Genomic DNA, 26,437 nt, shown 5'->3' on the forward strand with positions numbered 1-26,437 from the left:
GTACGAAAGTCTCAAATCCCGCGTGCAGAGTTATTTTGACGACGTCAAAACGGACTGGCTGAAGAAGATACGGCCCCAGAAACAAGGAGATTTACGCAAGCAGGTGCGTGTCCGTTCAGTGGACGTGTCCAGTTGAGGTCGAAATGCGCACGGCCCCTTTCAGAATCTGCTAAACGCTAACTGTTTCACCAAAATAAAAGGGAATCATACAAAATGCGTGCTTTTATTTAGTACAGAACCCGAATAAGATATTTCACGCAGAAGGCATGTAGTCCGCAAGAGGAAATAATAATAGTTGACCCAGTTCAAAAGTTTGCATCCCAATACGTTGATCCACTTTTTTTTTTGAGCCCTTTCCGACAACGGCTGTATAATTTTGAGATCCTGTCTTTTCACACCGAGGACAACAGAGGGAGAATGAGTCTATAAAAAAGTGAAGTGTTCCTTTAAGAGCCGAGGGGAAGGGGTTGAAAACTTTTGAACGGAATGGAGACGTGTACGTTTTTCATGTTTCGCCAAAACATCATATTTTGTTTACGTTTAGTACTGCCCTACGGAGGCTACAGGAGATAGCTACGTGTTTCCCAGAAGACTAAATAAGCTAGATTTACTCCGTTCTGAAGGAGGGGCGTGAACCTTTGACCTCAGGTGTGTGTTTTAACATACGTCTGTTGTTCTGCAGGTGAATCAGTGGTGGAACAGTTTAAGTGACGGGCAGAAAACAGTCACAGGTGAGTCTGAATGACGCAAACCAATCCATGTTACACAGATGAGCAGTTTGGTACAGTTTTAGGGAATAAACAGATGCTGCCCGTCTGTTTCTCTGCGCACTCTTCCATCTGAACAAATCTCTCTCTCTCAGGCATCATTGCAGCGAACGCGTTGGTGTTTTGTTGTTGGAGAGTTCCTTCTCTGCAGCGCACCATGGTCAAGTACTTCACATCTAACCCCTCCTCCAGTGAGTTTTGCTTTCATAACGCGCTGCATCTGAATAACAAATCTCTTTCAAGGTCAGTTTTGTTTACATCGCCTCCACGCCAGGAATTTTAAATTGGATTAGAAAGGTCTCATTGCATGTTTCCAGTTATTTTAATGTGGGCTAAATTCTCAAATTGATGATAACGAGTCTTTTGGAAACTGGATGTAGTATTAATTTGCATTATGCACAGAATATCTGCTAACTATTAATATATCAGTGCTATGCTTGTATTGAAAAAAAACATTTTTGTTATTTAAAAGTGATTTTTTTAAAAAGAGGAAAGAAACTGGAAAAACTAGCATTTAAGTAAAAATAAAATTAAATATTTTTAAGTACTGGTTCATGCTGTCTTGTGATTTTGTAATAATTTATTCTTTATTTTAATCCGTTTTATGCATTTATTTATTATGGATTCTGGTCTGGTTTGCAGTAATTCAATCTGATTTGTGCATTTATTTAATCCGGATTCATCTCTGCTTTATGCCGTTATTTAATCTGAATTGAGATCTGGTTATTTATTCTAATCTGCTTTATACGGTTATTTAATCTGGATTTTTATGCAGAAATCTTTACTGTGATATTAGCAATGCCGTTTAATCCAGATTGCGTTGTTGTTTCACCTGGACTGGTTTAATCTGGATTGTGATCTGGTTTCAGAGGCGCTGTGTTGGCCCATGCTGCTCTCCATCTTCAGTCACTATTCTCTCTTCCACGTGGCGGCTAACATGTACGTGCTGTGGAGTTTCTCCTCGAGCATCGTCAACATGATGGGAAAAGAGCAGTTCGTGGCGCTCTACCTCTCCGCAGGTCTGCGCCGTTTAACAGATCTCCTTCGTTTGAGAGAGATGCATCCGTTTATGTTGTTGGGTTTCGTCTGCTCTCAGGTGTGGTCTCTACCTTCGTCAGTTACGTGTGCAAAACAGCGACCGGGCGGTTCGGTCCTTCCCTGGGAGCGGTGAGTGCTTGTTCTCGCTAAACATTTCAGGATCCATATGGATGCAGTGAGCGGATTATTATGTTGTGTCAGTCAGGGGCCATCATGGCCGTCCTAGCAGCCGTTTGCACCAAAATGCCTGAAGCCAAATTGGCCATCATCTTCCTCCCCATGTACACCTTCACCGCCGGAAGCGTGAGTCTGCTCGTGTGTGTGTGTGTGTGTGTGTGTGGTGTTGTTGAGTAGCCGTGGCCAAACTCTTACGTCTGCCAACAGGCTCTCAAGGCGATCGTCGCCTTGGATACCGCAGGCTTGATTCTGGGATGGCGTTTTTTTGATCATGCAGCTCATTTAGGTGGAGCTTTATTCGGCATGTGAGTGATTTGTCTCTGCTTTTTCGCTCACAGTCAGATCGGTCTTGCTGTTTTTGGCGGGAATTACTGTTCTTCTCTTGTTTCTATTGAACATTGTTTTTGTTCATTAAAAATAATTGACATGGATGTTTGATGAAAATGAAAAATGTTGATGATTAAAAATGAATAAAATAAATTAGAAAAACTATTTAATATTTATAGTAATATTTATAATAAATGATTATATTAAAGAAGAGAAAATACATATATAGATATATATATATAGATATAGATATAGATATATATATAGATAGATAGATATATATATATATATATATATATATATATATATATATATATATATATATATATATATATATAGATAGAGATTAGAGAGAGGATATAAAATTATAATATTAAAATAAAATATGATACATTATATATATATTTTAATAGTTTAAAAATAATACTAATATAACACTGCCAAAGTACTTGTGCTACTGGCAGATTACCAGGGTTAATTCAGTATAATTAATATACTATTATAGTTTTTGTTAATGTTTGTTGGTATATGACATTTAATTTATGACAGATTTTATTTTTATATTTGCTGTTTTCACTTTAAATTGAATTTCAATTTAGTTTCACTTAAGTTTTATTTTTTTTTATTCATCTTTTGTCTTTTGTATTTATTCTTTTTAGTTTTAGTTAGAATTTATTTTAGTGAACCTCAAGTCAAGCTTTTTTTTGCATTTAGTTTCATTTTAGTTAACGTTATTTAGCTCAAAATAATTTTTGTGGTTTTAGTTCATTATAATAAGCTGGTATGGAAAACAGCAGGCAGTGTAAAGGATGTGTATCGATTGACCACTTAATAGGTCATTTTAGCAGTTGTAAACATTTAAAGACATGCATTTTAATTTTCTTTGACTTCAATGTGCATCTCTTCCTCTAGCTGGTACATCGTTTACGGTCACGAGCTCATCTGGAAGAACAGAGAGCCGCTGGTGAAGATGTGGCATGACTTCAGATCCAGAGGCCCCGGCGCTGGCGGCAACGGCTCGATTTAGAGCCATGCATCGTGGGTAGACGCTGAGCAGGTGACATGAAGAAAAAAAACAATCTGAGAAATGGACACGGACACACTGACGCAGATGCACTTGAAGCTCGTACTCAGTTTTTTTGTTCTGTGAGAGAGTCATAGAGTGAGGTCCGTTTCAGTCACGGCGAGTAACTTTAGTATTGCTGTGATGTCATTAAGCCCCGCCTCCGCTTCCAACTAACCCCACCCACTCGGTTAAAAATGCAAACGTAACCTAAGGGGCGGGGCTTCGGCACACAGCCCTAAGGGCGCTATACGCCTCAGTGACCTTGTACAGAAACTTAAATGTTTAAATAGTCTGTAACTGTCATTTTGAGAAATAAAATGATTTAAAAGTCAGTTTTCGCCGTTGTCAGAAGTGATCAGGTGCCGGCTTTTGTTCTCTTTGCTATGATTGTGTGTAATACGCTCTGCTTCCCTTTTGTTTATTTTCTGATGGGACTTTGGTCCTTGTTAAAAGTGAATGATTAACCCTGTTTCTCTATAACACACACACGCTCTATACATCTCATCAGTAGAAACCGTTTCAGTGTTGTTTTCTCAGATCGACCAAAGTTCAGTAACAGTCGTGGTATCATAACGGCTCACGAACGATGCGTCCGTTTTCCACTTCCTCGTGCTTTCGTGAAGTCATTGTATCGCCCGTCTGTTTCCCAGTTATCATCCGTTAACTTCCATCCCGTCCTTCATTCCTGAGTCTCGCACGTCACTCGTTAAGGTTAAGGTTTCCCCCGTATTTCGCCCCAAAAATAAAGCGAAGCCTAATGTTAGCATATAATGCTTTTTTTCGGCCTGGATTGGTATTTTTCCCTGTTTCCCAACGAGGACGCATTGATCGAAACTGACCGTCAACGCAGGCAGTGAACTTGTACTTTAAGAAAAAGAGGCCGTTCTGTTTAAAGAATCGTATCCGCCGTTTGTTGAGCAAACCAGCATTTCAGAATGATTTCATGCCACCCTGAAGACTAGCAATGATGCTTTGATCGTGGAAATAGATGACAGAAAACGGTTATTTTGGATTGAGAGTAATATTTCACTTTTGGTCAAATAAATGCTGTCTGCGGGTGTTTCAAAAGCAGCATGTTTGCCCTCACGTTGTGTGTTACGGTGTAATCGTTGTCCTGGGGAGTGTGTGAAACAGACGGATGACCCTGACCCGAGAGATGAGTCTCATCTGGACAGAAGGCCATATCTCTGCCCTCTTTTTTTGTGTTTGGGAGCGGATTCGATTTTGTTCAGGGTTATTGACCTTAAGCCAATATTAACACAGTGACACTCGTCCATCGCTGCTGTCTTACATATAGACAGAAACCCCGCTCGCAGTCCACGATTTCAGGGGAAACCTAACAAAAGTGTTCTTGATTATCAGGTCACGGTCCGCTGGGATCCAAACAGGTGCGTGTAAATGATTATTTTACCAATGTAGCTATTTCTGATTGTGCTTCGGGTCTGAACTGATAAATATGTCGCATACGCTGTTGTGAAGATGCTTTTTTTAATCTTTAATTTAAATGCTAACAAATAAGATACACAAAACACATCGACTGATTTTAGTTTCGTTGCCAAGGCGATATTTCTCATTTATATTTAGTATTTGTAACTAGTAAAGCTCGATAACTACAAAAAAAACTAGTATAAAATTACTAAAGCAACAAAAAAAACATGCGCATAATAAAATATGAATCAAAAACTCAATTGTAGATATATATTAGAATAACAAATATACCTCATCGTTAGCGAATCCCATTTGTAATGCACGTTATTAGATTAATAAATTGCTGCACTGAGCACTTCAAGATGTGCTTTTATTTCACAAGGGTTTGAAGTCCAGCATTTCACGAACAGAGCATGCATGAATATGCCTAAACGTTCTTTAATGATATTAATAGTTCTATTTGGAATCGAATCAGCCTGAAGGATCTTTATGCTGAAATAGTTCTTTGCAGGAGTTTATGGTCATAAAAGGGTCACCTTTGTTATTATTGAGAAAGTGTTTGTTTAAAAAGAAATTTCACTGAGGTGTGATGTGGAAGTCAGCGTAATGTCTAAATCAGATAAATAACTGGGGTTTCATTAACGTTTGTGTCAAGCTTTGATAGAAATATAAGGCAAGACGCTGTAAAACCAGTTTAATTCACTTCTTTTCTGGTTCTCTGTTGCTTCAAAGAACCCATAATCCAATATACTGATGTGAAGGAGCATCTTCGGCAGCAATGCAGAAAATTAGGAGCCCTATAAAGCAAAACTTTGCAAAATGTTTGTTTTATGAAATTCATAAAATGCAGGGATCATGCAAAATGCATCTTACTTTGTTTTTATACTGTTCTGGATATGATATTTACCATAAAAGCTGTTTACACGGTACAAAACAATGGCTGAATTGATCAAATATTACCCCATTCAAAAGTTTATATCGATCCTTAATACTGTCTGTTGATAGCCGGACTGTTTCATTTATTATTATTATTATTATTATTTTTGGTGATGGTCGTTCGTGTGTTAAACTAGCCGCTATCCTTAAGTAAAATCCTCCAGCTCCGTCATTCGTGGGGTTTCCAGCTTGTTTTTCATATCTGAACCCTCTCTAGCACTGACTGCGTGATTTCGAGAACCATTTTCTCACACCGAGGACAGCTGAGGGACTCGCACGCAACTACTGCAGGAGCTTCGAACGTTAAGATCCGCGGGCCCAAAACTTTTTGAATTTGAAGATCGGGGTAAGTTTTGCTTATTTCGTCTTCTGGGAGACGCGCTCCGAGGGGCGGTGCTACAGAAAACATCTTATTCTCATTCGGTTCAAAAGTTTTCACCCCCCCCTGCAGCAACTTTTCTGATGCATGGGTTACTTTTTTTTTTTTTTTTGTAAATATCTTTGCATGCACTTTGTATGATCCATGTAAATGCATGTAAAGCTGTTTGCTCTTCTCAGGATGGCAGCCATGGTGTTTGAGCTGATGGGAATGTTCCTGGGAATCGTGGGCTGGTGCCTGGAGTCCACCTCCACAAACTCAGCCGTGTGGAAGAAGGCCAGTCACGGAGATGCAGTGGTGACGGCCAGCTCTCAGTTCGAAGGCCTGTGGGTGACGTGTGCGTCTAACTCGCTCGGAGCCGTTCACTGCCAGAGTTTCAAGACCGTTCTGGGCCTTCCAGGTGAGATACGCCCTCCACGTGGCCTCCATTACGTCACACTGCTGCCCGGTTTCAGTGATACAGTATCGTGAGCGTTTTACTGGACGGCTGTGGCTCAATCCTGTGACAAAACCGGGTTAAACCAGTCATAAAAACTCATAAAACACACCTTTACTCTAGAATACGGCGCGGTTTTCTGCAGATGTGTCTCAGAAGTATTGCTGTTTAACTCTTGGGCGGAATTTAGAGTTCAGGAAAACGATTATTTTGATTTATGTGTTCAGGGCTACGACACATCGGTAATTTTGTCGCGTTCGCAAGTTGAAGCGTCCGCAGTAACCGAGCTAGTTTTGAGTAGCAATCGGGTGGGTTTTGTTGTGTAAACCTGGCAACCCTGCCGTTTCGTTTTACCATTTAGTTTCTAAAGCCGCATACACCTCGACCCCAGCGTTACATTATTATAAAGGTCAAGGTTTTTAGAGGCTATTATGAGGTCAAACTCAAACTTTTCTCCATTGGGTCACATGACACTTCCTGTATTGACTTCCATGGCGTTATCTAGTGAAAGCCACACAGGAGGGACCAGAGTTTATTGTTTTATGGCTCTTGAATCTATAACACACCGACAGTCGAACACGCTCCCATCCTGGTCCGGCGCTCGGTGCGGTGCGGATTGAATTGGGAGTATTTGTGTGGAGTTGGTGAATCATGTCGACGGGGGTCCAGCTGCTGGGGTTTCTGATGTGTTTGGGAGGCTGGCTGCTCTCCTTCATGTCGCTGCTGAATGAATCGTGGCGCACGTCGACGTTTGCGAATGAGCTGATCACGTCGGTGTGGTATTATCAGAACCTGTGGCAGTCGTGTTCGGAGGCTAGCACCGGGATCACAAACTGCAAGCAGTTTGAGTCCATGCTCTCTCTTTCCGGTAACACACACCACACACACACACACACACACACACACACACACACACACACACTCACTAGAGTTTGTGCTGTTCAAAAATGTATTGAGGGGGATAAAGGGTCATGTTTTGTTGCCGTTTAACAAATTTGTCATATATTTAATTTAGTTTCATTTATAATAAATGTTAAAAATGACAGGATTCAGTTAAAAAAAAAATGTATGCATGCACTGAACAGTTTTGTATTTCTTTTGCTTTTGATTATTACTTTAGCACTTTATCTTTACCATATTCAGATAATGTCGCCATATTAGTTTTCGGGACGGATTTGAGATATTTTTTTAATTTATTTGACGCTGCTTTTGATCAAAAATACGGTAATTGTGAAATATTACCGTAATTTAAAATAGCCTATATATATATATTATATATATATAGCCTATATAAATATATATATATTGAAATGTACATTTATTTTCGGGATCCTTCGATGAACGGTAAGTTCAAAAGAACAGCATTTACCCGAAATCTAAATCTTTTTTGTAAAATTATAATCGTCTTCAAGGTCGCTTTAGTTCAATTTAATGTTATTTCTGAAGAAAAATACAACTTTCTCACCCGTGATTTGAAAAAACATAATGAACTTGTTTTCTGCATAATAAAAAAAATCTGTTTTGACAAAATTTTCAACAAATTTACAATGAAAAATATGCAATTATTATTTAAATAATATATAAATTTTTATATATATATATATATATATATATATATATACATACATATATATATATATATATATATATATATATATATATACATACATATATACATATATATATATATATATTATATATATACATACATATATACATATATATATATATATATATATACATATATATATAATTAAAATATAATAAAAAATAAGTTATTTATTTAAATATTATTTATATTTTATTATATATATATATATATATATATATATATATATATATATATATATATATATATATATATATATATATATATATAATTATATTTGCATGCAAATATAATTAATTAATTATAAATAGTATATTTGATCATTTTATTTTTGTGTGAAGTATGACCTGGACTCAAAAGTGTGATACTGTGATATTTATTTTACACTCTTAAAAAAAAAAAAAAAAAAAAAAAAAAGGTACAAAAATTTACCTTTAGCATTTTGTACTTTTTTTCCAGAGAGCGTACGATAAGTGTGAAAGTACCATACTATTACATACTTATTTACCTCTATTATACGTATTGTACCTGAACGGTATATTTTAGTGTACACTTAAGTGTACTTATTAGTGAAGCCTACCTTTTGAAAGACGCGTTATTTCTGAGCGAATACCATGGTTTTGCCCCTTCGGTAATCATATATTTAAAAATATATAATAGTAATATTCAAGCTTTATCATTCGTGTAATTAGTCTTTTGTTGGCATGCAAATGACTGAAGCTTATGGAATGCGTTCACGCGAGATGTGTGCGTTTTGTAGGATACATCCAGGCCTGTCGAGCCCTGATGATCATCGCTCTCATTCTGGGTCTGCTGGCCGTCGTTCTGGCCTCGATGGGACTCAAGTGCACTAAACTGGGCAGCGCGTCCGAGGAGACGAAGGGCAAGATCAGCCTCACCGCCGGAATCAAGTTCATCCTGTCAGGTCGGTGTAACAACGCACGCGCTTACCGAGTGATCAGATACGCATATTCACGTGCTCTGTCTGTTCTCTCGCTCAGGTCTGTGCGTCATGGTGGCCGTGTCGTGGTACGCCGCTCGAGTCGTTCAGGAGTTCAACGATCCTTTTTACGGAGGGACAAAGTGAGTAACGATCCGTCAGGCTTTTACGACTCATATAGTCCGGTATAGTGAGGTTATTATGCCACGATTTCGGCGTCGGCGGGTGCAAGATTTATTTGATTGATCAAAATGGCTGCCGGGGGACGGTCTGCAGTGAGACCAGATTGAAACGATCCAAACGTACGACGCTGTGCCGATTGAGAGAGGAAGAGCTGAAGGCTCCCCGGAAGACGCGAGACGTTTCGGAGGCCCGAGTAGATCTTCGAAGAAGCGCCTGGAAACGGACGCTCCTCAAAAGATCCTGGTTTTCGAAAAAAAACGAGGGAGAATCGAGTAAAGCCCAGCCGCTTTCTGCGCACTAAGTGTCCGTCTGGTGATATGACTACCGTTATGCCGATGCACGCTGAAAAAGGCCTCATTTTAGAGGTCTTGGGTAGCTTTTGCGGGGTTGAAAGGCGCTCCTGGAGATGGATTATCGTGTAAAAGCCGCTCTTTTTCAGGTACGAGCTGGGCGCCGGTCTGTATCTGGGATGGGCGGCGGGAGCGCTGGCTATACTGGGCGGAGGAATCCTCTGCACCGCCTTCAAGAGCTCCAGACCTGCTCAGACACGGTGAGGCTCGTACCAGAGACGGACCGCTGAAACTCACCGTGACCTTCTCTGATCTCTCTCTCTCTCTCTCTCTCTCTCTCAGGTCTCAAAACTATAACTACAGCTCACAGCCGCAGAAGATCTACAGGCCAGCGCCGACAGAAAACAGCGCCTCTAAAGCTTACGTCTGAGCCTCTTTTTGTAGATGCACGTGTGTATTTTTCTGTCGTGTTCGCATTTTAGAAGTCGAGCGATCGGGCTTTTTTCATTTCGGCTGGTTGCAAAGGCAATGTCTCTTATTTTCATTTAGGTTACCTCGGTGTACTTAACTAAGACGAAAACTGTAATAAAATGTGAGCAACTGACAAAAAGACACAACAGAATTGAAATAAAATGAAAACTGTAATAGTATCTTAATAATATTGCTTTAAACCATCACTTAAATCCCCTATTCTGTACATTTGGTTCTCATTAATCTCTCTTTTTCAATTAACATTTATGTCATGTAAATTTTTGTTATATAAATGTTACATGGTCTGTTCTATTGTTTGGAAAAGCTTATTGTTTTCTGAAATTGCTGGTGTGTGTGTGTGTGTGTGTGTGTGTGTGTGTGTGTGTGTGTGTGTGTGTAAACATTGCTGTGAAGTTTTTGCAAACAGTTTCTTTTTAAATGTTTTACTTATCAGACCTTGGATTGGATATGACAATAAAGATTTATAAAACAAAACATTTATAAACCATATCTTGATTTTTTTTTTTTTTGCATACATATGCATTTAAACCACAATAAATATATTATTTCAACCAAAATAATATGGGAACAGCATTTGTATCTGTTTGAAATGTTAACCTATAATATATTGAATATAAAACGCTTCCAACAGCAGAAATAATTGTAATTGGCTGACCATATGCTGAGAATAATCATATTAGTGAATTACTTCGTTTTTGAGTTTTTATTTTTATTTTATTTTATATTTTATTTGGTTACCCTCTCCATATTGTGCATTTATTCTGTTCGTTTTTTTATTTTTATTTTTTTAAATTCATGAGTCATGCATGCTTCAAATAAAGTTTGTTTTTTTTGAAGGGAAAACGTGGGAAGCACGCGGTCGTGACGTAAATGTCCCGCGACGGCGCGGCAGGAAACATACGACTGTAGAGCCAAAATGGCGTCCGTGATCCTTCAGTCAGGAGTGGGTTAGCATGAAACCTGTTCGATTAAACCTATTATGACACGGTTCGGCTCTTAATAGTCGGATTAATCATTTTTATCGTTAAGAAGAGTCCGTCTGAACTAGCGGAGACGCGTTTAGATCCTGTGAGGTAAAGTAAACCTGCTGTTTATCGAAAGTGAAAGTCAAGTGCAGCGATTAGCCGGTGCAGATCTGATAAATCGCATTAAAATCGGTAAAAACCGCATCCATAGCAGATTATTTATTAATAACCACGCTGTTTGTAATCAGATCGCACACTGTGTGGTTTATTCAGTGAGTAGCTGCCACAAACGATCAGTTTGATTTGCTTGCATCATGCCTGTATGAGATCTGTCAGGTTTTTCGGATTATTGTTTGCGTTTTCCATTTAACCCGTTTGAAATAGGTCTTATGGGTAATCGGTCATGTCTTCAGCACACGTGATCGAGCATCACAACAGGTTTATTTCCATCCTGCAGCCGGAATGACAAGGCAGATCTCATGATCCGATTCATATGAACCCTGCTCCACTGATCGCCGCTCGTGTCTGATCAATAACGTAAACCGAATAAATTCAGTCCGTTTCGGGCAGAGCATTGGTGCAAGTAAAATGCACGACTGTGTCGTCTGAATGCGCATTGGTGATCTCGTGGGCGTTGATGAAAAGTAACCTACCTTCTCAAATAGTTTAGAGGGATTGGCTGGGATCAGTGTGTTTTAAAAATTTCGTTTTCTTGAGTTTGAACTTGAGTCACTTCCTTCTGCGTTGAGGAGAGATGTTCCTCTTTTCCCATGGGTCGAACGTGCCCTGAATTGAGAAACGCTGTGCTCTTGGTTAATTGTATTTGATTTAGGTTCACTGGAATAGTGTGTGTGTGTGTGTGTGTGTGTGTGTGTGTGTGTGTGTGTGTGTGTAGGAGGAGATGGCGGGCCGTAGAGTCGAGTGTTTGTGGAAACGTCATGTTGTGGAGCAGCTGAAACAGAGAGACCGAGTTCAGCGCCAGGCCTTTGAGGAGATCATACACCAGTGTAAGATACACGCATCTTTAACAGTTTAACACTTAGTTACAAAGTCGTTTGTTTGTTTGTTTTTAGTTATTGTAGCGTGACATGAGATTATTTGTTAGCAGTGATAATAGTAAATTGTTTGATTTATTTTTTTTAGATTATTATTATTATTTATTATTTTTAGTTTGTGATTTTGTTTTGAAATCTGAGCTCATTCTATAAAAATCTGAAAAACTGTATTTATTTGGTTTAAAAAAAGTAATAAAAATAATAATACTTTTACCCATCTTTAAATATTAAATATTTAAATAAAAACATTATGTACATATTTAATAATTAAGCATTCCAAAAAAGAATGCAAGTAAATATAGTGCATAGAAAAATAAGTGTTTGACCCAAACAAAAACAACAAAATATATAATATCGTGTATGTATATATATATATATGTATGTGTGTGTATATATGTGTGTGTGTGTATATATGTGTGTGTGTGTATATATATATATATATATATATATATATATATATATATATATATATATATGCATATACATATAACATTATTCTCCTGTCTGATTTCATTTCAATACATAATTTTTCAATTTTTCTTTGTCTCCAGATAACCGGTTGTTGGAGAAGTCTGATCTTCAGGTTGTGTTTTCTGAGCGCCTTCAGACCGAAAAATTTGAGCAACAGAACAGACACGACCTCAGGTGCTTATAGGAAAACATTCTCCATCGGTTCTGACTCAAAAGAGCTCTGAGCCCGAGTTTAGTGGCTTATTTTTAATCCTCAATATTTTACATTGAAGAGAGGAGATGAGCGTCATGGGAAGAGCAAACCTTTTTGAATTATGTCATTATGAACACATAAAGGTAACATGATCTGTGTGTGTGTGTGTGTGTGTGTGTGTGTTTAGTCCGGGCGTAGAGGGCGGTCGCAGTGATTCCCTGCAACAGGAAATGGCTCAGATGAGAATTAAACATCAGGAGGAGCTGACGGAGCTGCACAAGAAACGAGGAGAGGTGAACATCAGCTCTGAAAAACACACACATTTAAGCCTGACCCCGCCAGGCCACTCCACAAGCTTCACATTTTTTGTCTTGCATTATATGACATAACCTTTAACAAATTTAAAAGCAATAATAGCGTTAGAATCAGTTCTAACTGGCCATTTAATTAATTTTAATCATCAATCACATTTTTTGTATATTTAAATGTTTTTGTAAAATAACATTTAGACGAATATGGCTGTTTATTATGTGTTTATAAAAGACGATTATTTTTATTTGAATTAAAATATGATCGACTGAAACCAGAACCATAAAAACAAATAAAATTGCTAAAACATTAACGAGAATTAATGCAAAAACAAAACAAAAAAATTCCTGAATATTTGCATTAATTAGGTTTTAATTTCTAATTTAAGTACAACAATTTTTATTACTAGTATTTTTGATATATATATATATATATATATATATATATATATATATATATATATATATATATATATATATATATATATATATATATATATATATATATATATATATATATATATATATATATATATATATATATAAACCCTAATAAAATGGCCAAAAATGCAACTAAATTCCACCAAAAAACTCGAAATGGGAAACAAAATATAAATAGCAAATTGAATTTCAAATATAAGCAGACACTATGCTCGTATATAAATATTTTAAAATAATTTTGAAGTAAAAACATGGCAATGAAAGTCTCTTCTCTTTTTACAGCTGGCCCAGAGCGTGATTGAACTAAACAACCAGATTCAGCAGAAAGACAAAGAGATCCAGAGTAATGAAGCCAAGTGAGTGTGTGTGTGTGTGTGTGTGTGTGTGTGTGTGTGTGTGTGGGGGGTTATGATCTGCGGTATGTGAATGTTTTCTACCTATCTGTCAGGATGCTGGAGTATCAGCAGCAGATCTCTCATCTGGAAGGAGAGTGTCGCGAGCTCCGCAACTCTCTGGCCGATCTGGAACGAGCCAATCAGACGCTGCGAGACGAGTACGACGCCCTGCAGATCACCTTCAGCGCCCTGGAGGAGAAACTACGGAAAACCACAGAGGACAATCAGGAGCTGGTGACGCGCTGGATGGCCGAGAAAGCGCAGGAGGCCAACAGACTCAACGCAGAGAACGAGAAGGACTCCAGGTTAGAAGCACACTCTCTGTTTCACTAAAATCTTTGCATTCAAATGGTTTGCGTAATGTGTGTGTGTGTGTGTACTTTGTGTATGTATATGTATATATATATATATATATATGATGTTTATATAAATGCGCACACATACAGAGATATATTCATATAATTTATACTATATATGCATATTTTAAATGCAGTACACATGTGTGTATTTATATATATATGTATATGTATATATGTATATGTATATATGTATATGTATATGTATATATGTATGTATATATATATATGTATATGTATATATGTATATATGTATATATATATATATATGTATATATGTATGTATGTATGTATGTACTGTATATATGTATATGTATATATGTGTATATATGTCCACATCAAAAGAGTTCACAAAAGTGATTTTATGCCCATAGAAAACACTTTAGATGTAAGTAAACCGTCTACTTAAATACGTTTTTTGGAGAATAATTTGGTTGAAATGATTTTACATTGCCATAATATATTTATAAAAATTCAAACATCATGGTTGTTCTGACTTATGCGCATTAAAATAAATAAAAGAACAAGGAAGCATTTACATTGTATTGTTTTAAATGAGTTACAGTCTTACTGACAAATAGGTAAAAGTTTTTATTCTGTGGCAAATTAAAAAAAAAAATTAATTAATTAGTATTTAGGGTGAAAGTAATTCATCTTTCAATGTACCGTAAATGTGTGACAATGTGTGATTGTTACGCTGGATGGCATTTTAGTGGATGAATTTAATAAATGTGTGATATTTATTTTTTGGCTCAGAAAAGCAAAAATGCAATTAAATTAAACAGATTTTTTTGTGGTAAAACAACAACAATTTAAAGCAGTATTATACCTTTTTTTTTTTGACCCATATACATAATAAATATACACTAAAATTTTATGTAAACAAGAACTTTTATTTTGGTTGTGATTCAGGACTGTTTAACACAATAAAAGGTCATCATGTTTGTAAAAAGAGCCGTATATGGCAGTCGTTAACGCCTGTGTGTGTGTGTGTGTGTGTGTGTGTGTGTGTGTGAGCTGAACACTCTCTCCATCTTGCTGATTGATTGATCAGTCGTTAAGGGTCGTTTAACAACAATAGAAATGCCTGATTGGCTGCCGCCCATCACGTTCTCACCATCTATGCTGAAAAAAGGCGCTCGTTTCCTGACCCTCCATGCAGAAATGAGCGCACCGTGTGATTCCCCACCTGATTGGTTGTTTGAAACGGGCTGGGAGTTTAAATGAGTGTTTAAACGGTGTTTCTGATTCATCGTAGGCGCAGGCAAGCGAAGCTTCAGAAGGAGTTGGCAGACGCAGCGAAGGAACCTCTTCCCATAGAGCCGTAAGATTGAGTTCAGAAGCATTTCTTTATGATTCAGTGAGTTTGAGGTTTTAGACAACAGCTTGTTAAAGTCATGGTCTGTCAATAGAAAACCTGTTGTGAAAGTACAGCGTTATTTAGCATTGTTTATATGCTTTTCAGTGTTTTTTTTTTGTTTTGTTTTTTTAAATAATATTTCAATTTAGCTTTTGCTGTATATTTTTATATTCAGTTTTGAATGTGCAAATTTTTTATTTTAGTTGATTTTACAAACAGCAGGTCTAAACTTTGGTTGTTTTTAAAAGTTTAATGAACACGTTAAAGCACTCAAATGAAGAAAAGTAAAAAAAATAAATAAATAATTTTTAATAGTATTTGAGGTGATATATATATATATATATATATATATATATATATATATATATATATATATATATATATATATATATATATATATATATATATATATATACACATTAAAAATTAAAAATATTTTTAACAAATATTATTTTTTTTTTTACATTTTATTTCTTTTTTTTTTTTTTTTTTTATTCATTTTTGTGCTTTTACCTAAACTTTTTTTACTTAACTACTTTAAACTTAATTTTAGTTAAGTGTGTTAGGTTTTGGATCTGTATTTTTATGTCTCAATTATTTTTAGTTTTCAGTGAAATTCCTGGTTGGTTTCTATAGCCGTTTGGAGTCGTGTTAAATGTCTTTTGATGTTTTCCGGCTGGTCTAGAGATGATGACATCGAAGTTCTCTCGGAGGATGCTGGGAAGGCAACGAGCGGGACCGGTGAAACGTCGCCGAGCAGACAGATCAGTCGCACGCCGAGGTGAACACACACACACTCTCTAGTTCCAGACATCTCTTGTTCTCCTGTGAGCGCGGGAGCTGACGCTGTGTGTCTGTTTCTCAGTAGACGAGTGTCTCAGCCTCCTCCTCCGGCTGGACTGCTGGACTCCATCTCTAATATCTTCGGGTACGTCTCAGTCTGTGTGTACGGGCACAAATGTTTCTTTATTTCTTTATTTTATTTTTTTTCAGTCTAGAACATCTCTAGGTCATGTTTTAGTTCATAATCTTAAGAGAAATGATGCAAAGCATTTTAATGATCCTAAAATGGGTAAAAACATTTTCTTAGTTTGGCCTGGACATGTTTGTGTAACTCCTGTGTGTGTGTGTGTGTGTGTGTGTGTGTGTGTGTGCTTGGTTGTCCTGTTCAACTCTGTGTGTGTGTGTGTGTGTGTGTGTCTCATTCTACACTCTCTCTGTGTCTGCAGCTTGTCTGATTCTGTCCAACCTGGTTTCGTCCCATCTGACTCCAGGTGATGCACACTGTGGTTTCAGGATGTGTGTGTGTGTGTGTGTGTGTGTGTGTATGAAAGTGACTCCAGAAGCATGCTAACAGAATTATATTTCAGACGGGCTGTGAAAAGGATTGTGGGTAACCGCTCCGAACCCTTCCTGTTTCTCATATGTGTGTGTAATTCCCTGCAGGATGCCGCTCTATTTTTTTTGTTTTCAATCATTTTTGTGATAATTGCAGGCTGCCCGTCGCTCTGTGTGTGTGTGTGTGTGTGTGTGTGTGTGTGTGTGTGTGTGTGTGTGTGTGTGTGTGTGTGTGTGTGTGTGTGTGTGTGTGTGTGTGTGTGTGTGTGTGTGTGTGTGTGTGTGTGTGTGTGTGTGTGTGTGTGTGTTTGACTGGGTGGGTGATCTTCCAGTTAAAATAGTCATCTGGTTTTGCATTCACTAATTGAATAACAATATTATTTATCGGTTATTATATACATATAATATACACGCGTGTGCATGCATGCATGGCTATGGAAAGATATGAAATAATAATAATAATAATAGACCATAAAAAGATGATGCATTTACAATATGCCCTCATAAAAAGTCAAAACTAGGAAATATTAGTGGAATAGAAGCTATGCCGGGTGTTATACTATATGTATTTATTTACATTTTGTTCTCTTTAGTCTTTTATGTTTGCTTTTTAAATAGTTTTTGCATGTTTTTAAGCATATTGTTAATTTTAGCGGTTCACACAAATCAAGTGCATATTGTTAATTCATTAATATAATGCTTAAATGCATGTAGTTATGGTTTATTTGAATGTCTCAATTGCTGTTTACTTGTTCTAAAAATTAGTTTTTCTTTAAAGCACGCTAACAAAATACAACATGGCCATTTATAAAATTGCTATTTATCACTATATATATAATTTCTGAAAATAAAACGCCTTCAGTATCGAATCTTTTAAAATAAAAGCAAGCTACAATATAACCTTAAACGTTCATATCACCCGCCCAAGCTTTATTTTTTGTGCCGGTTTTGTTCGACTTCCTCCTAAAACGCCGTCCTGCCGGAACCAATGTTACCGATTCAGTCGCGCATTTCTAAACGCTCCAGTCCGTGATGGACGCGTCTAGACCCCGCCGAAGGAGCTCAGCGCAGCCCGTGTGACGCGTGTGCTCTCTCTCCCTTAGAAGACGTCGCTCGGTGAACTCGTTCGGCTCGTCTCCTGAGAGCGCAGAGGTTCCTCCGGCGTGCGCCGACGTCCGCGTTCCCTCCACCGCGCTGCACGTCTTCGTGAGTGTCGCTTTCCTCATTTCTCTTTCGACGAAAGGTCAGTGATGTGACGTAAAAGGTCTGAAACCCAGGTCTCCTCCCGGTTCTCGTGCGCCTCCCAGCAGCCCCTCTTCGTTTTTTTTCCCAGCATGCTTTAGTCGTGCGTTGCTGGCGCGAGGCGGCGGCTGATATTAGGGACGTTTTTGCTGAGTAAGAGTCTTTTAGAGACGCGAGCGAGACCTCGACAGCAGCATCCAACAGAACTACGGAGCGAAGGAGGGATGGAGGACGGGAGGAGAGCTTTAAACTGGTGCATGATCTCAAGTTTTCAAGCTGAGACCTGAAAATCACTTCTTTTTCAAAGTTTGTGAATATTTCTTATTTGGGGAAATGAATGCGAGGTTTCAACTCGGATGCGTTTTTGTAAAAGCTGCAAAAATTGCAGCAGTTGGTGTTGGGTCATGAAGACTTCCCCCGTTGAACCTCATCGGTTTCAGTGCAGTTTGGAAAAAGCTCTTATTTTGTGTCTGTGCGCCGTTTATCTCGAACACAAAAATGAGCAGGACAGTTTAAACCCTATGCATATGTGAAATACCAAATGGGGAAAAAATTTTTTATATAAATGAAGTTTATTGGCAATTGTTTTTGCGAATTTTAATGTGTATGTGTTAATTTTTAATCTTACATTTAATTGTATTTCTCAAATAAAATGTCTTATTTTTGAATTACATTTTTAATTGAGATATATATATATATATATAAATATATAAATAATTTTTTTTTTTTTTTTTAAATCCTACCATGACACTTCACAACTTAAAGGATGTAATTAATTTTTTTATTTCTCCTATTTAGTTTTTTTGCTCTCTGGCAAGCACTACGACAGAAGCCCTCTGTTTTAGCACGAATCGGTTTGAAAAATTGCATGCAAACCAATAGTCGGTGATTCGTTTGACCCTGAAGTGTCTCTAAAAGCGTAACGGTGAAAGCCATGCTCTTATTTTGCGCGCAGGACGCCCACGATGGAGAAGTGAACGCCGTCAGGTTCAGTCCCGGTTCTCGTCTGCTTGCCACGGGAGGCATGGACCGCAGGGTGAAGCTCTGGGAGGTCGTTTCTGGTACTGTACACCTATGTTATCGTGTTTCGTGAGGGTTCAGAGGTCAGTGATGAGATGTAAAAGGTCCGAAGCCTTCGTCTCCTTCAAGTCTTTCGGTCCTTCCCAGCAGCCTCGGTTCGTTTTACACCAGCTTGCTCTAGTCGTGCATCGCTGGCTCAGAGTGGCGGCTGATATTAAGGATGTTTCTGCTGTATATTAGTAGTCTTTCGGAGATGAATAAGATTAATAGCAGCGGCGTCAAACAGTAACTCAACGCACGGGAGGGCCGGACCGAAGGAGAACGTCGGACAGGCTCATGATCTCAAGTTTTCAAGCTGAGGCCTTCGGTCGTTTCAAAGAGGAAACTGATTAAAGCGTGGGTTACGCCAGCTCGCTTTCGCAAGGTTTAACGAAACTGCGAAACTTCAGTTTCCTCCTGAAACAAAGAAGCGTTAGATGCCCGGGTTTGTCTGTGTGGGGTTTTACAAGCGTTTTTTCTCTCTCCCTCTCCCTCCAGGCCGATGTGAACCTAAAGGAGCGCTGACGGGCAGCAATGCCGGTATCACCAGTATAGAGTTTGATAGTGCGGTGAGTTATTCAGTCTACAGCACATCTTTAAATAAGGATACGGTGGCTAATAAAAGAGAGCAGTATTTGACATCAGTCAAACTAGAGCCCTATTATTTTTATAATGCAAAAAAACTGAAGGTATTGAGGAAATCCATTGTATACTGTGTTGGAAATTAAAGAAATTGGTGTAGATTTTTGACCATTTTTTTTTTTAAATGAATGCGAGTTATTTAATATTTTAATTGATAAAAACTCTTATCAAATACACACTGAAACTCTTATGTAAAAAAAAAAAAACTAACTTAATTTGCTGGTTAGACTAAGCCTGAAATTTCTCTATAAAAATTTAAAAAGGAAAAAAAAAAAATATATATATATATATGAAATTAATTAATTGGCTGTGTGTACTTGCTATATGGTTAGGATTAAATTAAGGTTTAGTGTTACTTGCACTTTTCTTAATTTATTATTATTGTAATAATAAGCACCTGTAACAAGGACACCTTAAAATAAAGCGTTACCCAATATTCTATTGTAAATATTTTTGAATTGATTAGGCAATTTTTCATTTGTTAAAATGTATAAAAACAGAAATCAGACTGGCCTTTATCTGCTAAAGATTCATAAATAGATGACCTCAACCCTGATGTGATAGATATGGGCTAAAAGTCACAAAAATCTGCCTACAACATGAGCTGTGTTTAATGCACATCTTACTAAAACTCAACCGTTGATGAACAGAATGAAATCAAAGTGGTTTTTACTGTGGTGCTCTGCAGGGCTCGTATCTGTTGGCTGCGTCGAATGACTTTGCCAGCAGAATCTGGACGGTTGACGACTACAGACTGCGGGTGAGCATTTTACAGGAAACGCAGCCAAGCATGCCTTAGTGCTTGTTTTAGTCTAAATGCACGCTCGGATGTAAATATTAATAAGTTTTTAGGTCAACAAAATATATAATGGTTTGTTTTATCCATGCATTTAATAGTTAATTGGTCGTTTTTTTTTTTTAATGCACGCATGCAATTAGTTAAATGTTTGTGCAAGTTAAGGTTAGTTTCTTGTAATTGAAAGCACAGCTGGAGGTTATTGTCTCGTGAACTCATTTGTTGGCTCAAAGGTCAGTGATGTGATGTAAAAGGGCTGATGTCCAGCTCTCCTTCCGGTCCTCGTCCCTCCCAGCCGGCTCCACTAATTTTCCCAGCATGCTCTAGTTGTGCAGCCCTGGTCTGGTGTGTCGGCTGATACGATGGACGTTTCTGCTCAATAAGAGTCTTGTTAGAGAATCGAGTGAGATTCTTGACAGAAACATCCCACAGAAACGCAAACGCAGGAGGGCCGGACCGAAGGAGCCTGGTCGGCTGATCTCAAGAATCATACTGAGACCTGTGTTCTGCTTTACTACTAGTAACGACAGGCCTTTATTAGGTCGAGTGGTCTGCCTATGCGTTTAATTGGTTGCATTTTCTTTTTCCTGAAGCACACACTCACCGGGCACAGCGGGAAGGTTTTATCAGCTCGGTTTCTCCTCGATAACGCTCGAATCGTCTCCGGCAGCTACGATCGAACGCTCAAGCTCTGGGACCTACGCAGCAAAGTCTGTAAGAGACTCCTGGTGGTTGTACGAGATTGCCGAGATGAAAATAGGGCTTGGAAATAAGTGGAAAATTACGCCGCATTTAAGATATTTTGCTTTATTCTTTAAAGAAATATTTTTGTAACATTTCTGGGTGTCAAACTAAATATTATTCATTGTATTAATACTCAATATTGAATATTCGTTTTCAACTTTTTAACTTTAAATGCAGCAAGATTCTTAATGATTTTGGGAAAAAAAAAAAAAAAAAAAAAAAAAAAAAAAATATATATATATATATATATATATATATATATATATATATATATATAATAACATGCATTCTGAAAAATTTTACATTGAAAATTAAATTATATTAATACTTTTACATTTTTCATTTCAGATGCATTTGAAGAACTTGTTGAATAATTGATTAATTTAATGTTTTATATATATATATATATATATATATATATATATATATATATTACAAACTTAAGTAAAATTTATTTTGGATGTGATTTTAATCACTTGACAGCACTAATATGAACTTAATATTATATCATTACTTTTACTTTTATATTTAACATTTTTCAACAGGATTGCATCAACATTTCTGAGATTTGTATAAATTGGCATACTAAATTTTCATATCATATTTAAGTTCCTATTAATTGCATTAAGATTGGATTATAATATCTGCTTTTAATAAAATGACCAGTCAAAAGTTTTTGAAAAGCCAGGTTTTTATAAAGAATTATCTTCTGTTTTAAAAAACACTTTAAGGTTGTAAGGTTAGGTTGTTAGTGTGTGTGTGTGTGTAATATTTAATAAGTTAATAGAAGTGTAACATGTTGACAGTTTATTGAATGGAATTTGAAGTTTCAACCTATTAAGTCTGATAAATAAAACCCTTTTTCTCAGGCATGAAGACGGTGTTTGCTGGTTCTAGCTGTAATGATATCGTCTGCACGGAGCAGTGTGTGATGAGCGGACACTTCGATAAGAAAGTTCGTTTCTGGGACATCAGGTGAGTCGGGACCTGAGCGGAGAACGCCCGGAGATGGGTCTCGGTCGCTAACGCTTCTGGGGTCTCTCCCGGTGTTTAGGGCGGAGAGTATCGTGCGTGAGCTGGAGTTACTGGGACGCGTTACGTCTTTGGACCTCAATCACGACCGGACTGAGCTGCTGACCTGCTCTCGTGACGATCTGGTGAAAATAATCGACCTGCGCAGCAATGCAGTGAGGCAGACGTTTAAGTGCGTGACGCACGCTTCTGCTTTTTATATAATAGTTCATTTATTATGCATTGCTCTTCGCTGTTCCTACTTGAAATGCGTTCTAACAAGATGTTCTTGTTTGTAGCGCTCAAGGTTTCAAGTGCGGTTCAGACTTTACCAGGGTCACGTTCAGGTAAAAGCAGCAAAGTATATTATATTCACGACTGCCAAAAGATCATTTTAATGTCAATGTTACATTTAGTGGCATGAGTTGGGTTTCATCAACTGAAAGCTCATTAATCAGCAGACCCTTCTGTTTGTGTTTTCAGTCCTGATGGTAGTTACGTGGCGGCCGGTTCTGCAGACGGCGTTCTGTACATCTGGAACGTTCTAACGGGAAAACTAGACAAAACTCTTGACAAGGGTCACAGGTGAGCAGGACCACACACACGTTGTGTGTCCATGTTTTATGGGTGTAATGGTTTTTATACTGTACAGACTGTATGTTCTACTCCACCCTTACACCTAAATCTACCCCTTACAAGAAACCGCTAACATTTTATTCTGTATGTTTTATAAGCTTGTTTCCTTGTGGGGACTTAAATGTTCCCACAAGGTCAAAATTTACTGGTATTTCTATCTTTGTGGGGACATTTGGTCCCATAACATGATAAATACCAGGCAGACAAGACGCGCGCACACACAGGCGCACAGGCAGACGAGACACACACACACACACACAGGCGCACAGGCAGACGAGACACACACACACAGGCGCACAGGCAGACGAGACACACACACACAGGCGCACAGGCAGACGAGACACACACACACACAGGCGCACAGGCAGACGAGAGACACACACACACAGGCGCACAGGCAGACGAGACACAGGCGCACAGGCAGACGAGACACACACACACACAGGCGCACAGGCAGACGAGACACACACACACACACACACACACACACACACACACAGGCGCACAGGCAGACAGAGACACACACACAGGCGCACAGGCAGACGAGACACACACACAGGCGCACAGGCAGACAGAGACGCACACACAGGCGCACAGGCAGGCAGACGCACACACAGGCGCACAGGCAGACGAGAGACACACACACAGGCGCACAGGCAGACGAGACACACACACAGGCGCACAGGCAGACGAGACACACACACAGGCGCACAGGCAGACGAGACACACACACAGGCGCACAGGCAGACGAGAGACACACACACACACACAGGCGCACAGGCAGACGAGACACACACACAGGCGCACAGGCAGACGAGACACACACAGGCGCACAGGCAGACGAGACACACACACACACACACACGCGCGCACAGGCAGACAAGACACGAAGACGCACACACACACACATGCGTGCACAGGCAGACGAGACACACACACAGGCGCACAGGCAGACGAGACACACACACACACACACGCGCGCACAGGCAGACAAGACACGCACGCACACACACACACATGCGCGCACAGGCAGACAAGACACACACACACACATGCGCGCACAGGCAGACAAGACACACACACACACACAGGCGCACAGGCAGACGAGACACACACACACACACAGGCGCACAGGCAGACGAGACACACACACACACACAGGCGCACAGGCAGGCAGACACACACACACACACACAGGCGCACAGGCAGACGAGAGACACACGCGCGCACAGGCAAACGAGACGCACACACACACAAGCAGACAAGACACACACGCACGCGCACAGGCAGACAAGACACGCACGCACGCACACACACACACACACACGCACAGGCAGACAAGACACGCACGCACACACACGCGCGCACAGGCAGACAAGACACGCACGCACACACACACACACATGCGTGCACAGGCAGACAAGACACACACAGACAGGCAGACAGAAACACACACACACACACACACACACACACACACACACACACACAGGTTGTTTGAAATAGAATACTAGGTAAGGCTATTCTATATATTGCCTACCATTTGTTTTATTGAGGCAAAGAGAGATTTGTCACTTTCTAGTCATCATTTCTGAAACTGTGCAAAAAAACAAAACTCTTGCTTCATCACAGCGTAAATAGGAAGTCACGTTAAATGCATTACATTGTGGAGCACAAACACACTTTTCTGGTTGTATACTTCACGTTTTAGGATGTATACAGTAAATTCACATACTCTTTGGGCCTTTAAAGAAATCCCATTTTAACTCGCACCGGATGATAAAGGAGTAACTTATGGAGTAATGGATGATAATCAGATTTTTTATAATGATATATGTACATGTGCCATATTAAACTTGTTTATGCATACTTCTAAAATAGATGGCCATCTTGAACTATGAATACATTTCAGATGCTTTTTCGCTAAGCTTTGTCTTTTCTTTCCTGTTTGTAGTTCTGCCATAAACTCGGTGTCCTGGTCTCCCTCGGGCACGTACGTGGCCAGCGTCGAGAAAGGCAGCAAGGCCGTGCTCTGGTCTGACATGTGACCAGCCGCTCTCGTCCTCCGCAGCCCTGCCGTGATTGGATGAAACGGACTGTAAAGCCCGAAGGAAAGTGAGCCCACCCTCACGTCCCACTGGCCTCTTGAACTACTTTTCCCACAATGCCATCTGTTTGGCTGTCGGTGTACATGTGCTGCCTGCCTGTATGATCGGACAGCACCGTACACGCGTTATACATATATTTATATCAGCTTTCATGTACTGTCTGTCTCTCACGCTCTATGTGAGGTGATGGAGATTACACAAGTGACTGTCACTGTCCTACACGACTCTTACTGCTTCTTCTAACACGGCTTTACAATAGTATTTGTGTCTCTGTCAGAGTTTATGCTTTGCCTTATACAGATACAGGCCATTAAGCTGTGTGTGTGTGTGTGTGTGTGTGTGTGTGTGTGTGTGTGTGTGTGTGTGTTGAATGCAGTTCCACTTGAGCTCTATGAATGGCACTGTTCACTAAATATTTTTCGTAGAGTGAAAATCGCACATTTCCCTTTTTACAGTCTTTAATAAAATGCACATACAGCAACCCAATTTAATATAAGACGAACCTCACAAATATAACATTTTTCTCATAAGATAAAAATAAAACATTTATCTTAAAATGGTGACATGGTGTTTAAACGATGCTTTGCATTGTTTTTTTTTGTTTGTTTTTTTCACATTTATCTCTCATTTTAATTATTGTACAAAAAATTCTCATACTGTTATAGTAAAAATCATTCAGTCCACAATGTTTTATTCAAAACTGCATAAATTATGGACACTACAACTGCTGTTATTATATAGTTATAATATAACGTTTTATTAATTTATTTTATCTTTTCATGCCACACAAATTATTTTGGATTGCTGTATTGAGTTTAGTTGAGAAATGGGATTTAAAAAATAATGTGTAAAATAATCCATGCCTAAAATAAGTGAAAATAATTTCACTATTGAAAATCTTATTTCTAATAATATTTTCTATTAAAGAGAATTTTGGGAGAAAATGTTTGAATAAAAAGCTGTGCACATGCAAAAGAATATCTTTAAACATATCAAACAAAAATAAACATGGCATGAAAACTTTTTTTTTCCTTTTTTTCCCAAAATGTTTTTTTTTTTTTTTGGGGGGGGTGAAGCATCACTCAAAACATTTTGTGAGATTTATCCGTAAACTCTTGGCTGTTTTTATTCATGATCTTTTTTTTTAATCATGGATCATTTAATTTGTGTAATGCATGAAAGATAAAAATTTCCCACAGTTCCCCCAATTGTTTACATATTTTAATCAGCTGATTAATGTCATTTCTGT

The 26,437-nt window shown here is 38.5% G+C and overlaps 3 protein-coding genes and 3 non-coding genes across 17 annotated transcripts in view; all 6 read left to right on the plus strand.

Moving 5' to 3' along the window:
* LOC122358508 (presenilins-associated rhomboid-like protein, mitochondrial) overlaps positions 1 to 3,707 on the plus strand; it is a 5,610-nt gene extending 1,903 nt beyond the window's left edge. The window contains exons 3-10 of the mRNA XM_043258337.1: positions 1 to 103; positions 683 to 731; positions 863 to 958; positions 1,637 to 1,786; positions 1,864 to 1,934; positions 2,007 to 2,108; positions 2,190 to 2,287; positions 3,222 to 3,707. The exon at positions 1 to 103 is cut by the window's left edge and continues 38 nt beyond it. Of these exons, the coding sequence (XP_043114272.1) occupies positions 1 to 103; positions 683 to 731; positions 863 to 958; positions 1,637 to 1,786; positions 1,864 to 1,934; positions 2,007 to 2,108; positions 2,190 to 2,287; positions 3,222 to 3,336 (784 nt within the window). The 3' untranslated portion in view covers positions 3,337 to 3,707. The remainder of the gene's footprint in view (positions 104 to 682; positions 732 to 862; positions 959 to 1,636; positions 1,787 to 1,863; positions 1,935 to 2,006; positions 2,109 to 2,189; positions 2,288 to 3,221) is intronic.
* Positions 2,016 to 26,264, plus strand: atg16l1 (ATG16 autophagy related 16-like 1 (S. cerevisiae)). Of its 9 annotated transcripts, none has more exons than XM_043258328.1 (20): positions 2,016 to 2,145; positions 11,880 to 12,040; positions 12,640 to 12,733; positions 12,940 to 13,045; positions 13,784 to 13,857; positions 13,950 to 14,201; positions 15,511 to 15,576; positions 16,298 to 16,393; positions 16,478 to 16,540; positions 16,842 to 16,886; positions 18,054 to 18,156; positions 19,148 to 19,253; positions 19,750 to 19,820; positions 20,582 to 20,653; positions 21,283 to 21,403; positions 22,303 to 22,408; positions 22,488 to 22,637; positions 22,744 to 22,791; positions 22,928 to 23,029; positions 25,035 to 26,264. In XM_043258328.1, exons 2-20 carry the CDS (start codon positions 11,935 to 11,937, stop codon positions 25,126 to 25,128), a joined length of 1,875 nt encoding a protein of 624 aa, XP_043114263.1. In that variant the 5' UTR covers positions 2,016 to 2,145; positions 11,880 to 11,934; the 3' UTR covers positions 25,129 to 26,264. The 9 variants fall into 9 exon arrangements, with proteins under 9 accessions (XP_043114263.1, XP_043114262.1, XP_043114264.1 ...); XM_043258327.1 differs by lacking the exon at positions 2,016 to 2,145 and adding an exon at positions 10,965 to 11,141 and having other exon boundaries at positions 11,929 to 12,040; XM_043258329.1 differs by lacking the exon at positions 2,016 to 2,145 and adding an exon at positions 10,965 to 11,141 and having other exon boundaries at positions 11,929 to 12,040; positions 18,057 to 18,156.
* cldn15lb (claudin 15-like b) lies at positions 4,148 to 10,542 on the plus strand. 4 transcript variants are annotated; one of them, XM_043258338.1, is made up of 7 exons: positions 4,546 to 4,763; positions 5,957 to 6,085; positions 6,298 to 6,518; positions 8,924 to 9,088; positions 9,165 to 9,246; positions 9,726 to 9,836; positions 9,919 to 10,542. In XM_043258338.1, exons 3-7 carry the CDS (start codon positions 6,299 to 6,301, stop codon positions 10,004 to 10,006), a joined length of 666 nt encoding a protein of 221 aa, XP_043114273.1. In that variant the 5' UTR covers positions 4,546 to 4,763; positions 5,957 to 6,085; position 6,298; the 3' UTR covers positions 10,007 to 10,542. The 4 variants fall into 4 exon arrangements, with proteins under 4 accessions (XP_043114276.1, XP_043114274.1, XP_043114273.1 ...); XM_043258341.1 differs by lacking the exon at positions 9,726 to 9,836 and having other exon boundaries at positions 4,148 to 4,763; XM_043258339.1 differs by lacking the exon at positions 5,957 to 6,085 and having other exon boundaries at positions 4,545 to 4,763.
* LOC122359600 lies at positions 18,193 to 18,476 on the plus strand. The gene has a single exon (XR_006252725.1).
* On the plus strand, positions 19,295 to 19,575 carry LOC122359596. The gene has a single exon (XR_006252721.1).
* On the plus strand, positions 20,922 to 21,189 carry LOC122359602. Its single transcript, XR_006252726.1, has one exon.
* Positions 26,265 to 26,437: the final 173 nt, after the last annotated feature.

Source organism: Puntigrus tetrazona, chromosome 15, assembly GCF_018831695.1.
Source record: "Puntigrus tetrazona isolate hp1 chromosome 15, ASM1883169v1, whole genome shotgun sequence".
Taxonomy (NCBI): domain Eukaryota; kingdom Metazoa; phylum Chordata; class Actinopteri; order Cypriniformes; family Cyprinidae; genus Puntigrus; species Puntigrus tetrazona.